At 42.1% G+C, this 14,670-nt stretch overlaps 1 protein-coding gene across 6 annotated transcripts in view; it reads left to right on the top strand.

The window, feature by feature from the left end:
* RAB30 (RAB30, member RAS oncogene family) overlaps positions 1-14,670 on the top strand; it is a 98,968-nt gene that overhangs the window by 68,607 nt on the left and 15,691 nt on the right. For all 6 annotated transcript variants that reach the window (XM_011996411.1, XM_011996415.1, XM_011996412.1 and 3 more), the window contains 2 exons: positions 6,832-6,932; positions 10,301-10,384. In XM_011996411.1, the coding sequence (XP_011851801.1) occupies positions 6,840-6,932; positions 10,301-10,384 (177 nt within the window). In that variant the 5' untranslated portion in view covers positions 6,832-6,839. The remainder of the gene's footprint in view (positions 1-6,831; positions 6,933-10,300; positions 10,385-14,670) is intronic.

The following is a 14,670-nucleotide window of genomic DNA, read 5'->3' as shown; positions in this document are numbered from 1 at the left end:
ACCAAAATATTTTAGGGGACTGGGGTTGGAGGTGTGTCAGAAAGTTGGGGAGAAGACCTGGCCTCTGACTTTATCTATTATATTGAGCCCTAAAGCTGTCTCTTATACACATCTAGATGTGTATAAGAGACAGCAGTGGTATAGGTTCTAATATCATCCCCATTTTGTGGATAAGGAAACTACACAGTGCTCTTTAACAGACCCAGGCCCGCGACAGAGAGAGACTCCGTCTCAAAAAAAAAAAAAAAAAAAAAAAAGATGTTTTATATGAGAAAAGAATTCTCAGCTAAAATCATGTTTGGTAAATCCTGGATTAAATGAAGTTAACTAGCCTTCATTATGGGAAGTTTCAGAACATTTTAAACCTCCAAGATTGGGTGATAATAGTATTTCTCAGAGTTGTGTTACTGTGAAGCTATCCTCTACACCCCCCACTTACTGAGTATCTAGGGTCGTATGACCAAACGTTGAATGAATTTTGAGGGTCTCTGGTAATCGGTTCTATTTGCAGACCATGAGTTCTGATTTTGGGTTTTGGGAAAATACCATTCTATCGAAAAAAATTTATATAATTCTATGATGTTGTTTTTGTTTTTTAAATTAATAAATTTGTAATAAAATATACACATAGACACGAGTATATATAAAGAAAAAGACTAGAGCCAGGTGCAGTAGCTCACGCCTATAATCCCAGCACTTTGGGAGGCTGAGGTGGGCGGATCACCTGAGGTTGGGAGTTCGAGACCAGTATGACCAACGTGGAGAAACCCTGTCTCTACTAAAAATACAAATTAGCCAGGCATGGTGGCACATGCCTGTAATCCCCGCTACTGGGGAGGCTGAGGTAGGAGAATCACTTGAACCCAGGAGGCAGAGGTTGCAGTGAGCCGAGATCGTGCCATTGCACTCCAGCCTGGGCAATAGGAGTGAAATTCTGTCTAAAAAGAAAAAAGAAAAAGACTAGAAGGATGTATACCAGAATGCTAACTAATTATTCCCCGGAGAAGGTCTGGGTAGGGAAGGAGATGATAGATAATTTTCTTTTCCTTTTTGCTTGTCTGTATTTTCTGCAATCAGTATGTATGATTTTTGTCAGAATGCTGGGAAAAACTATTTATATGTTTTTGAAAGGAGTACCTGTCCATATATTATCTTATTTGCCTGTCACGCAACTCAGTGGTATAGGTTCTAATATCATCCCCATTTTGTGGATAAGGAAACTACACAGTGCTCTTTAACAGACCCAGGCCCTCTGGCTTCATTGCCTACGCTGCCTCTTTGGTATGAAAGAGTAACCACACTTGCTGCCATGGGAAGGGGCCTTGTTGCCTGTTTACCCAGCCCCTCCCTTTACAGACCAAGTCAAGGCCCAAAGGACCTGCCTGAGACACACAGTTTTTTTAATAAGGACAAGTCACCAAAATATTTTAGGGGACTGGGGTTGGAGGTGTGTCAGAAAGTTGGGGAGAAGACCTGGCCTCTGACTTTATCTATTATATTGAGCCCTAAAGGGAAAGAGGAAAAATGCACAGGTGTGCAACAGTGAATACAGGCTTTTTTTAAGGCCACTTATTCACTGATTTATTGATAGAGTCCCACTGTGTTGCTCAAGGTGGAATGCAGTGGTGTGATCACGGGTCACTGCAACCTTGAACTCCTGGGCTCAAATGATCCTCCTGCCTCAGCCTTCCAAAATGCTAGGGTTACAGGCGTGAGCCACCATGCCTGGTAAAGGCCACTTTTAAAGAATGGTTTAAATGTTGCCAAATTCACGTTGCTTAGAATGGTTTTTGTTTTTCTTTTCAAGCTTTTCATACTAGATTTCATTTCCTGTACCTTTTTAAAATTCATTTTTTTTTTATCTTGCTCATCTATTTTTCCAGTTTGAATCTTATCCATGTATCCATTTATTTACAACTGTTGTGGTGATGATGATACTGGGGATTTTGCCTGCTCATCTATGCTCCTGTTTATATTCCCTATGCCTGGTACTTACTTACAGGGATGAATGATGACTGAATTGTGAGAGTGATGCAGCTGAAGTGTGACTTCAGGTCCTGAAAGAATCCTGGGCTGGAGGGCAAGGTGAGGAACAGCGCTTGTGTAATCTGAAGTTCAGTGTGTGGCTCCATCAGTGTGGGTGTGTTGCTTCCAGAGCAGGAAGATTCTAGAACACTGCAGTTCAAAGGACCTGGGGCCTCATTCAGCTGAGCCTCTAGCTCTCATGACAGAGAGACAATGTTAATTACAAGACAGAGGGTAGCAGCATCCTGTTGCAGAAAGAACTAGGCTTTGGAGTCAGATGGATCTAGGTTTGAATCCTGGTCCTGAGACTAACTAGCTGTGTGATTTTAGGATGATATCTCTGTCTCAGCTTCCTCTTCTGCAAGTTAGGGATAATACGAGTACTTACATCATAGAGTTATGAGGATTAAATGAGCAAATACATGTAGAAGAGTACCCAAGACATAAAAAGCGCCGAATATCAATGTTATCAATGTTAAGCTGTTATCAATGTTAACAATAATAGAATATAAAATACGGCAGTAGTGTTTGGTTAGTAGCATATCTTGTGGCATGTCTGCTCCCCAGATGAGGCATGACTTTTGTTGTCAATTTAGGGCTGGGTGTAAATGCTTCTGAATGGGTTTCCCTTATTCAGGGGGAAATGCTATCTCATCACATGTGGATTGGTGATGCCTGGGCTGTTACTTTATGTACCAAACAGAAGGGCTTCCTCAAAGAGTAGAAGTTTGCAGATAATCTTGTGATCTTTTCGTTCAGTAATGTGTTTTCCATTAGAAGCGAAACAGTAACTACAACAGATAACCTGGAGTTTACAGTCCAGCTTTACCCATAGACAGCCTGCATTATTAAAGACCAATTTTTACCCAGAGGTCCATTTTAAAAACATCCAACATTTTGGCATGGTGGCTCATGCCTGTAATCCCAGCACTTTGGAAGGCTGAGGTGGAAAGACTGATGGAGGCCAGGAGTTCAAGACAAGCCTGGGCAACATAGTGAGACCCCGTCTCTACAAAAAAATTTTAAAAATTAGCTGGGCACAGTGGCTTGTGTCTGTAATCCCAGCTACTTGGGAGGCTGAGGCAGGAGGGTCGTTTCATCCGTGATCGTGCTACTGCACTCCAGCATAGGCAACAGAGCAAGATCCTGCCTCAAAAACAAAAGAAAGCAAAACAAACAAAAACACATTCAACAGAGCATTAATTTCTTATAGAAAGAGGTAGTGTCTTAACTTATTCTGTAGCCTGCTCCAGGTGGTAACCACATGAGATAATGTTCACTATAACAAAGCCTTTTTTTCACCTTCTTTTTCTAAAGGTGCATCACTGGGGCACTGTGAACCTTCTTTAAGAGCCCTATTTCTAAAGTCTTTATTTTTGACATTCTCCTCTGGATTTCCTGCTTTGGTTCTTTGACCTCCAGCAAAGATGTAGAAATGAGTGTGTGTCAAACAATCTAGGCACAGAAAAAGAATGCAGTCCAGTCCTGTGTTTCCTGTTTCTTATGGGCTTATGAAAGCAGAGAGTTGTGGTCCACAGAGCCTCATGCCTTCCTGCTGCCTGTGTGCCTTTCCGTGAGTTTTATGATTTTTTTTTCTAATAGCTTTATTGAATTTTAGTTTACATATCATGTCCCTGAGTGTTTATCAGGAGTTTGACTTTGATTCTTGTTTAACTTCTACAGGGTGGTAGAGTTTTATATTTGAAGCCAGAGGGGAAGAGGAAAGAGTGATCACATTGATTAAGTGCCTGTCCTTCATCATGTAATTCATCCATCTTTCTTGAGCTTTTGCTCTGAGCCAGCATTGTGAAAGTCACTTGGGTAGTGGTTCAAGGACATGAATGCGAGAGCCAGATTATCTGGGTATGAATCTCAGCTCCACTAGTTATCAGCTGTGGGACCTTATGACTGCTTATTTAACTTCTCTGTGTCTCAGCAGCCCCCTCTACCAAATTAGGATACTAATAGTATAGCATCCCCCTCATAGGGTTGTTTTGAGGATTAAATGACTTAGGAATATAGAATGAGACGATGATGATGGGGAGGGGTTAGGACTCTACCAGACACCTTATTGCTCTCATGCTGCTCACAGTTAGGGACTCAACCAGACACCTCATTGCTCTCATGCTGCTCACAGTTAGGGACTCAACCAGACACCTCATTGCTCTCATGCTGCTCACAGTCATGAGTGTACACGTGTGTAGGGCTGAAGTGCTGAGGGATGGGGCCGGAGTGTGAGATATGTGAATAATTAATTACAGGTAGCATGGTGAGTTTACAGCAGGAGAGGAGGAGGGCATTGTGGGAGCCTGGAGCCGGGAGGCCCAGGCCCTTCGTAGGTTAGAGGAGCAGACTGGAGGAAGTCATGTTGAAGCTGAGATCTAGAGGAGGCTTGGGGTGGTGGGCGAGGGTGCGAGGTTCAGTTGTGTTTTGTGTTCTAGGCAGACGGAACAATATATGTGAAGGTCTAAGGAGAAAGGCAGTCCCATGGTATTTAAGCAACTGAGGAAATCCAGTGAGCCTAGAATGTGGATTGTGAGGAGAGTGGTAGGAGACAGAGCTGGCAGTGACAGCAGGAACCAGATCATGGAAAATTTGAGAATCATTTTAAGGAGTTTGGGTGACAAAGAGCCAGGTACTGTCCTTAGGGGCTCCCATGCGTTCTTTCAAGCATCACAATTCTGTGGTATAGGTGTTATTAGCCCCATTTTGTTGATGGGGAAGCTGAGGTTTTGAAAAATTGTCATTTGCCCAAAGGCACAGATTTAGAAGGTCAGTGCAGCCAGGTATGAACCTCGGTCTCTCTGGCTCCATTTTTTACGATACTATATGCCTTTGGAACATGAAGTCTGGCTCTTAACTTTATGATTTCAGGCCACCCTCTTAATTTCCTTTAACCTTAGTTCACTGAGCTGTAAAATAGATAATGTGTTAGTAAATACAAACCTCGTATACTTGTAGAAACAAATGGAAATACACATAAAGGGCCAAGTATAATGCTACCACTGCTCATGGACCCAGATTCTTGTACAGAGAAATGTTTTTCCTTCACAGTCCCAGTGAACTGGGATGGAACCCCATGACCTGCCACCTACATGTTGGCTTGGTTGTCAGTTATTTTTCCAAGGATTAATTGAAATCTACACAGGCATCATCTTTGCACACATGGAATTTTCTCCCCTGGCTAGTTGACAGGTTCAGCTAATTGGGCTCTGCTCTCTGCCCTACAAGGCTACAGGCTTTTGAGCTCCAGGTCTGCTGGTAGGAGTGACCCTGAGGCTTCCCTACCCTCCCGAGCACCTTTCCCCTCCTGAGCTCCCTTATTGCCCATTTCCTGTCTCTCCAGAGTCTACTGGGTCTGTTCTGCCTACACCTTAGGAAAAGAGCTCCACTGTTGGCGCAAATTGTTATTTAGCTTTTTTTTTTTTCATTATTTAACTTTTCTCATGTTGGTCTTGAGGGCAGACATTGTCTCTTCTCTGTATTTCCTGTAGTACTGTAGTAGGCACCCAGTAGATTACAATTGCTTTTACCAGGATAGCGCTTTATGTGTATCAAGGTTGGTTTTGTTTTTTTTTTTTTAGGCAGAGTCTTACTCTGTCACCCAGGCTGGAGGGCGGTGGTGTGATCTCGGCTCACTGCAACCTCTGCCTCCTGGGTTCAAGCAATTCTTGTGCCTCAGCCTCCTGAGTAGCTGGGATTACAGGAGCGCGCCACCACACCTGGGTAATTTTTGTATAAGGTTCTTTTGTAAGTTTTTAAAAATCTTAACGGCAGTCCACTGAAGTAGACAGAGCATTCTTTTAGTATGCCCTTTTAGTCACAGTCTTTCTAGTGCAGTTGGAGAAACTAAGGCGTATACATAAGCAACATGCCCGTTAACTAATTTTTTATTTCAATAGGATAGACATTTACAAAGTGTAACTCTGTCCAGGGGCTAGGAAATAGAACTGAAAGGCATAATCCCATCCCTTAAGGATGAGGCAGATATTTGAACAAAGAATTGTATACAGCAAGTGAAGTTTTAGGACAGAGGAGTGGTGAAAGTGTTTAGCTTTATTTGGGGAAGATCAGTGAAAGATTCAAAGAGAAAGAGATGCTGGCATTGGACCTTCAAGGACTTCAAGGGGCAGAATGGGTGGAAGGGAGGGCATCCCAGGCAGAAGAAATGGCACATACCAAAGCCCAGAGGAGTGAACTTTGGGAAAAGCACTTTGGGAGGCCCTGTAGCATCAGCATGGCTGGCAGGAGACATGTAGGAGGTAGAGGGGAAAGATGGCTATGACTACCATTGGTAGGACCCTAAGACTTCCAGAAGCAGGAGACTAAAACGGCCCTTTATAGTTCCTTCCCCTTCATTCAGTCTCCCCGTCACTAGCACTTCTTTCCAGTCATATACATTCCACAAATGTCCTTTAAGCTCTGGATGGGCTCTCTATTGTCCTTGCTTTTTTGCACCCCAGCTTGCCTGCACATGGATTTGTCATCTCCTTTTCATGCTGAAAGAAAACAGATTTATTGCAGGAGGAAACTGTGACATGATAGCTTGGAGGAATAAAGGTTACCAGGTGAAAAGACATCTGCGTCATTTATTCTCTGTGGCATGAGGTAGCTGAGAAGGAATAAAGTCCGTCTGTGACCAAACACCTGTGTTTCTGTCTTGCTGGCAGGGTCACCAGAGGGGAGCTTTAAATTGCTCTTTAAATGAGTCAGACTTGTTCCCCCGGAGACGAGGCTGGCGCAGCTTGAGCTCTGTGGGCAAGTCTGACTGGGCCCTTCTCACTTTTGCCTGTGTTTGCCTTGCAGCTGTGTAAATGAGTATGGAAGATTATGATTTCCTGTTCAAAATTGTTTTAATTGGCAACGCTGGTGTGGGGAAGACGTGCCTCGTCCGAAGATTCACTCAGGTAAGGGAACTCGTAAGCCCAGGGTTGGGTTTGTCAGTCTAGCCTGAGGGGTTGGGGAAATCTGTCGAGATGGATGACCAGTTTCAATGCCAGGGGCTTAGCTGTGGGTTCCTGATGCACCCTTTGAAAGCTGCATCTGCTTTGTAGCCTAGACAAGGGATTTTTTTTTTTTTTCAATTTTCCCAAGATTAAATGATTATTAAAAAAGCGCGCCACACTGTATAGAAATCAACATTCTTTCCCATAATTCTGTGCATCTAGGACTACAGAAATGTCACTGTCCCTGCCCCACATCTTCAAATTAACATTTTCAGGTCACAATAATAAGTCTTCCCAAAGGGGACCTTCTGGAAAAACAAGCTATTTCCTTGGCTCATATTCCGCTCTTTTTGTAGCATGCACCAACAATCTATCGGAGACATCTGTTTTAAACCACCTCCTGGGAGCATGGCCCTGGGAGTCTCCACCAACCCTCCCACGCCTCTTCTTGCTTCCTTTAATGACAAAGGCAAGTGGTTTTGCTGTCAGTGTGCAGTATCAAAACTAAATTATTGGATAAAAGTAAGTTACTAGTTAATAATCCCCAGGTGGAAACAAATGAATCTAGACATCAAACTGAACCTAAATTTTTTAAAACTCTAATACAAATTAAACCAGTCAAATTCTGCCTAGGCCCCCTTTAATCCTCCCAGGAAACTTGAATGAATCATTTTCATTTAGGAGCAAATAGGCCAATTTTCTAAATCTCTTCAGTGGGAACGACATGAAAATAGTGAAGAATTATCTGAACTGAATTGAATGGTCCCTCTGGGTTGGATTCGATTCTTATCACATATGATCTAAGTACAAGTTCCCTTGGAGACTACCCTTTTGAGAATCACTGCTGGAGATTATATACTGCTTTCATATGGAAACGAGTGAGAACTCATTCCGAAGTTGACCTTTTTTATGTGTTTTCCCCTAAAAATATGAATGGTACCCTTCGTAGGACCATTACATACATATCTTGAATTTTCATAAAGTATTTGTTCAGCAAGTTGGCACCTGCCCCCCTATCTAAGGCATAGGATAACCTGGCGCTGTGGAAAGAGCACTGGCTTGGGAGTTGAGACATGGGTCCTAGTCCTGGTTCTGCCCCTGGCTTGCTCTATGAGCCTGGGTAAGTTACCTCCCTTTCCTGGGGCTGCCTGTTGTGCATTAGGGGCTGGGTGAGCTCCAAGGCCCCTTCCAGCTCTGACAGTCTGTGGTTTTGTGGAGAACGAGAGAGGCAGATTGAATAACAAACAGCTAGAGGGGCCAGAGTCACTTTGGCAATGTCAGGGTTTTTCCCATGATAAGTGAATAGAACCCATGCTTTTTAAGCCGTGGCCTGCTGAAACCAAAAGTAGCAAGCTAATAGGCATCTGGGCTCAGTCAGCCGCCATGGGGATATATGGGAAACTCCAACTGGTTTTACTTCTACCTAACATTAGTCATATTTTCTGCTTTTGACAAAAGGATAAGACACAGAGATGTAGCAAAGTTTTCAGTCCCTTTATCAAAAGTTTCCTTGACCTTGTCTTAGTATTGAAAGGTCACTTAGGACATTGTTCAACCCCCCTCTCTCACTTTATAGATGAAAGGTCAGATCTAGAGGGGCTAAATGCCTTGCTTAGGATCTTATATTGTGAGATTAGATAGAGTGGCAAGGCTAGGATTAGAACCCGGGTTCCAGGTTCTAAGCCTGATAATTTCTACCTCCTATACATTCTAACTTCTGAGACCATTCTCTTTAAAAGCACAAACTCTGTCATTGGATGTGAAAATGTCTCCATTTTCAACAGTAATTTTTTGCCAACAAGCACATTTTTCTTCTTTCTTATTTGTCTTTTGTGTCTACATTTTACCCCTCCCAGCCCCTCAACTCCACCATAAACTCATATTTCAGAGGCAAGATTATGTTTGTTTTTATTATTTAGCAGACAGTTAAAATGAATTGGATCTAGCTGTTTTTTAGGCACAGGGGTTGGGGAACAAAATGGTAGGTGAAACATTGGGAAGAATTTGTTTAACTTTTTGGCATTTGTTGAGGTGCAAACATCTGGAGCTATAAACTTGAAGCTTGGCAGCTTTTGTTTCTGAGCCAAACCAAAACAGAAGAAAATTGATTCAATATTTGAAAGTAAAGTTATGAATGTTTATATTTACATCTTTTGCAGACATGCAGTAGAACATTTTCTTTTGGTTTGAAGTTCAATCTTTTAAGCTAAAACTTTAATTAAATAATTCTTAATTAAAGATATCTGCGTCATAGTTGCCAGAACTAATAAAGTCAATTTTACTTTAATTTCTGGAAATTCTGGAATATAAGTAAAGAGGAAAGAGAAACTGGGTGAAGAGTTCTTTCTTGACAGAATTTCTTGCTACCCCCAACTCCCTCCCTAAGCTTATAGGAAACAGTATGTAATAGTAAATTGCATAAATTATACTTGTGCCTTTGTTAAAATCTCATCTTTCTGGTTAAGTTTCCAGTTTGAAGTAAAGCATTTTGTTTGTTTGTTTTAAAATGGCTTACATCAGCCTCAAACTTATTGAATTTGAGGCCCAGAGAGGGTGAGTGGTTTGTTTGAGGTTACACAGAGATTCTAAGGCTGCTGCCTCCTGGTTTAATGCTGTTTCTACCCTACTGTCTCCCTGATGACTTAATTTTCTTAGATTATCTTCCCAGTGTCATTGGCTTTGATCCATGTAATTACATATGCATGGTACATTGCACTGAGGAAAACAGTGATCACCCTGGGGCAAAGGAAAATTCAGAAGCTTCTGGAGATCCAAAAAGACAGATCCCAAAACTCTCTTATTCCTGCTTCTCATGCTGAGTTTTTATTTGTTTTTTCATATTGTTGCCCACTCCCATGGCTGTCCATGCTCAAGACTGATAACTAGTTTTAAGTACCCTTGATTTTACTTCTTAGAAAGAACCTATCCGTTTGGCCCTGACCTTTCCGATTCTGATATCATCTCTGTGGTTGCATGCCCTTCAATCTTATCTTCATGTCTGATTTTTCTGTTTCATTCTTAAAATCAGGTTCCCCTGCCCTTTCTCAGTTTTCTCCTTCACCTGTCTTATCTCCTTTTCTCTGTCCTCCTATCTCTTTCCTCTTGTTTCAGCATTTCTCTCTCACACTTTCTCCCTCTTTTCTCTTTTCCTTAAGACATGCATACAGAGTTGCACAGGGCTCCCTTGAGGGTAACCAGAGTTCTCTTTTCTACCAGTCAACTCAGCTGAAGGAAGGACCTGGTGATGGGTGTTACTGGGGGAGAGGAGAAAGAATTTCATTTAATGGAAATATTTGCTTAGATGTTCTTTTCCATTATTTCTTCTTCAGGGTCTTTTCCCCCCAGGTCAAGGAGCCACAATTGGAGTTGATTTTATGATTAAGACAGTGGAGATTAATGGTGAAAAAGTAAAGGTAAGGTGTTAAATATTCACTAAGGTTGTCATGTGCTATGTGAGAGGTTAGGGGAAGTAGTGCTTTCATAACATTTATTAAATCTCCAAATTGAAACCCACATTGAAACAATGCACTCAGCCATAGCAGCTTATTTCCAGAGTTCTTCTAGTCTTTTTTATGGGGGAAGGAAGGAATTTTGGATGATGTGTTTACAGATTAGAAGACAGAAAATGGCTAAGGCAAGTTTATCCTGTCTCCTGTCATGTCACAAGTGACATAAAGACAAGGAAGAAATTTCTTTTTGAATCTCTTGAGCTGGGCCAATAAGCAGGTGCTACCTCCTCTAAACAGCAGCCCCATGAAAGAGGCTCCTGATTTCTATGTTTCATTATGAATCACTTATTTAAATTATCCTCTCTCCTATCATATCCTTGTCTCTAAAAAGGAAAGACACTAAATGAGGAGTATGGGAAAGGATACATGCTCTCTACCGCCTGCTTCCTTCCCCTCCAGCCTTTGTGGCTTCTGGATGGTTTGGTACCTGGAAGACGTATGGTGTGTCCAGGAACAGGACGAAGGAGAGAATGTTTATTGAGTACCTACAATCTGCCAGTGCCTCTGCTGGGTGCTTTTACTTATGTTATATTTAGTTTAGTCCTTACTGTAAACCCATGGGGTAAGTGGTATTATCCTCATTTTACTGGCTTCAGAGAGGTTAAATAACTTATCCATGGCTACACATAGATAAGTATAGGAAAGTGGACAGGCAGGATTTGAACCCATTTAACCAACCAATACACACCACTGCCTTTCTGGGGTCTCCCCTGCCATGAAAGAAGAGGGGAAGAAAGGCACACTAGGCCTATTACCTGGAGCAAGGAAAGGAGGGAGGTGATGGAAAGAAATGTGAAGTGAGACTAAATCACCTGGAAGGAGGGTAGATATACTGATGTTTGGCACTGTGCTCTACCTGCCGTCAGAGTTACTGAAGTTCCACAATTGGCTCTTCAGAGCTGGGCCTTATGGAAAGAAGTTATAGCCAAGGCCGGGTACAGTGACTCCCGCCTGTAATCCCAACACTTTGGGAGGCCAGGAGTTGGAGACATAGTGAGACTCCGTGTTTTCAAAAGATAAAAAATTGTCTGGTCATGGTGGCATGCACCTGTAGTCCCAGCTACTCAGGAGGCTGAGGTGAGAGCATTGTTTGAACCTGGGAAATTGAGTCTACAGTGAGCCATGATTGTGCCATTGCACTCCAGCCTGGGTGACAGAACGAGACCGTGTGTGTGTGTGTGTGTGTGTGCGCGCGCGCGCACCCACGTGTGTGAGAGAGAGAAAGACAGACAGATGGAGTCAGGGGGGTGTGGGGGAGGGATGGAAAGAGGGAAGGAAAGGAAGGAGAGCCCAGCCATCAGCAGCGCAATGAAAATTGGCATTTTAGAGTTCTACCTTGATTCCCAACCTAAGCATCCTATGTTTGGGTCCGTTCATTTGCATCCTTCTCCCATATGTACATGCTCTCTTTCCTTTGAGTGCCTTGGGAAGAGCAGAGAAGCTCCGTAATGCTCTTCAGCATTTTCTAGATACTTGCCATCACAGAGAAGTGTTTAGGAGGAGGTCCTTGAGTGGAGGCCAGAAGCTCTCTCAGTGTCTCTTCCAGCCCTGACTACTAAAATAGCTTGTACTGCAGAGACATTCACACCAAATACAGCAGTGAATGGGGAGCTAGAGCACTGGAAGAGGAAAGCAGGGTATGAAATCCACATAAAGGCTAACTAGAAAGTGAACAAAAATAGTGTAGGGGATGGGGAGAAGGAGTTAGGCTATGGGGACAGGAAAGAGAGACAGGAGTGTGCTCAGGAGGCATTGATGGGAAGAGCCTTTTGTAGCTTTCTGTTGTCCTAGCGGAGGGGAGGTAGTTACCCAAGGAGTTGGGTAAAGATAACTACTGTTTCATGCATTTTACTTCCAGATATTTGGGTTTTCCATTCATTCATATATATATATATATATGAATATATATGAATATATATATATATGAGAGTTCATTTATTTGATCAGAAATGTTGGTGCCTACTACCTTCCAGGCACTGGCCATAAATAAGGGTGAATAAGGAATGGTCCCTGGTGTTAAAGAACAGGCTTATTTTTCTTTCCTAAATTCCCGGGCATAAATATTCCATTTATTCTTTCTGCAAACCTTATTTTAAAGTGCTTATTACACTCTGCAAAAATTGATATTTTTATAACATCTGACTCCACCCATAAGGCCACAGGCTCCCCAAGAGCAAGGTTTGTGTTTTACTCATATTTGTATTCACAGCACACTTTCTGTCCCCAGTACCTTTTCAGGCTTCTAGAACTTTATAAAAAGTGACAGTTGGCTCATCTCCCACATCCAGTCCAAATCAACTTGCCTGTGATTCTTTCACGCCCAATATATAAAATAAAGATACAGAGTGACCCTCTTCAATCACATTAATTTAAGGGCCTCATTAACATGTAGGCATATGAGGAATAACTTCTTTAATCCTTCCTTAGAAGAGGGCAGAACTGCACAGTTGTTGTCTTACTGTCATCCTTTTTTTTTTTCAGGCAGGGTCTTGCTCAGTTGCCCAGGCTGGAGTGCAGTGGTGCAATCACAGCTCACTGCAGCCTCGATCTCCTAGGCTCAAGTGATCCTCTCACCTTGGCCTCACAAGTAGCTGGGACTGCAGGTGTGTGCCACCATGCCCAGCTATTCATTTTTGTTTTTATTTTTTGTAGAGATGGGGTCTCACTATGTTGCCATATTGATCACTCCTGGGCTCAAGTAATCCTTCTGCCTCAGCCTCCCAAAGTGCTGGGATTACAGGCATGAGACACCACATCCAGCCTGTCATCCTTCTTCTTTAACATTTACCGACTATCTTTTCTCAGTGATGTTTAAGTGTCTTTTTGCTAGTAGTTTGCAGGCTTTCCCAGAGCCTCATAAAGTCAGTGGATAAGAGAATCCACCAGTGATTTGTATGGCATCATCTGCTTGGTGAGTGGCAGGACCACTCTCCTGACACCCTCGTCAGTGTCCTCTACAAGTATCATTCTTTCCAGGATGGCTCCCAGGATTGAAGGCAGGGAATCCAAGGTATTAGAAAGATTCTTGTAGCTATTAAGGCCAAGTAAGCACCAAATCAGTAAAAACAAAATTAATGAAGAGGCGCTTCTCTTAAAATAGTCTGCATTGTGAAAGTGACCTCTGGTAGAAAATATAATTAAAACATATATAGACCACTGAACTGTATGTTTAAAAGTGGTTAAAATGATAAATTGTATGTATATTTTAGCAGAATAAAAAATTGGAAAAAACACAGAACTTTCTCATATAATTTTTAGTCTATTATAAATTAATGAGTAATAAGCAAAATTCTAAGCTCAATTTAAACCATTTTAGCCTTAGGAGATTAATCATAATAGAAATAGAAGATTTGCTGTATCTCCTTCCAATCAGGTCTATGTTGATTGATAGGCGAGTCATCAAAATATTTGTATGTATTTGTTTCTTCAACCATCTGTCCATCCATTCATTCCTCCATCCTGTGTTATAGTAAATGTTTTGTGCCAAGCACTGTGGTGGTAAAGCATCACTACCCCTTAGCAACTTACTGTCATCTAGCTCCATCTGTGAAATCTTCTTTAATACCCTACTAATCTGTTAAGTAGAATTGACCAATTCCTCCCTTGTGATTCCACAATCCTTTGTTCATTCAGTTAGCCATCATTCAAATGTTTCTACCACATACTATGTACTGTGTTAGGAAGGTACTGGGGCTGTAAGGTCAAATAGAAGACAGCCTTTGCCCTCAAAGAACTCAGTAGTAGAGTAGTAAACCAATGATTGCAGTACATTATTGTGACGGTGAGGCAATGGAGGTTAAGTAGTGGTGCAAAGAAGAGAGTAGACAAACAATGTAGCCACATGCTGCAGGTGAGAGTGGTTGGAAAGCCTGTGGCTGCAGTATTGAAAACATATTGACAGACATGAGACTAACAGCAGGAGACGCTCTCTTCTTTTTTAATAGAACATCTTGTATTCTACTATAGTTAATTAACTGTGTGTGTCCTTCCTATAGACTGTGAGCTGTTTGAAATTAGGGATGATTTTCTTCATCTTTATATCCTCCCTGTGTTTTACTCATCTTTATATACTCCATGCGCCTAGCACAGTGCCTTGCATATGTTAATGTCCTATAGATGCTGAAAGGTGCAAATGAATTGCAGAGAATGGTGAAACCAAGTTGAGTAACAAAGGCAGTAGAATATGAATA

The sequence above is a fragment of the Mandrillus leucophaeus genome, unplaced genomic scaffold (assembly GCF_000951045.1).
Source record: "Mandrillus leucophaeus isolate KB7577 unplaced genomic scaffold, Mleu.le_1.0 Scaffold512, whole genome shotgun sequence".
Lineage (NCBI taxonomy): Eukaryota > Metazoa > Chordata > Mammalia > Primates > Cercopithecidae > Mandrillus > Mandrillus leucophaeus.
The sequence above is the reverse complement of the archived record's forward strand: the minus strand, read 5'-3'. Positions and strand labels throughout refer to the sequence as shown.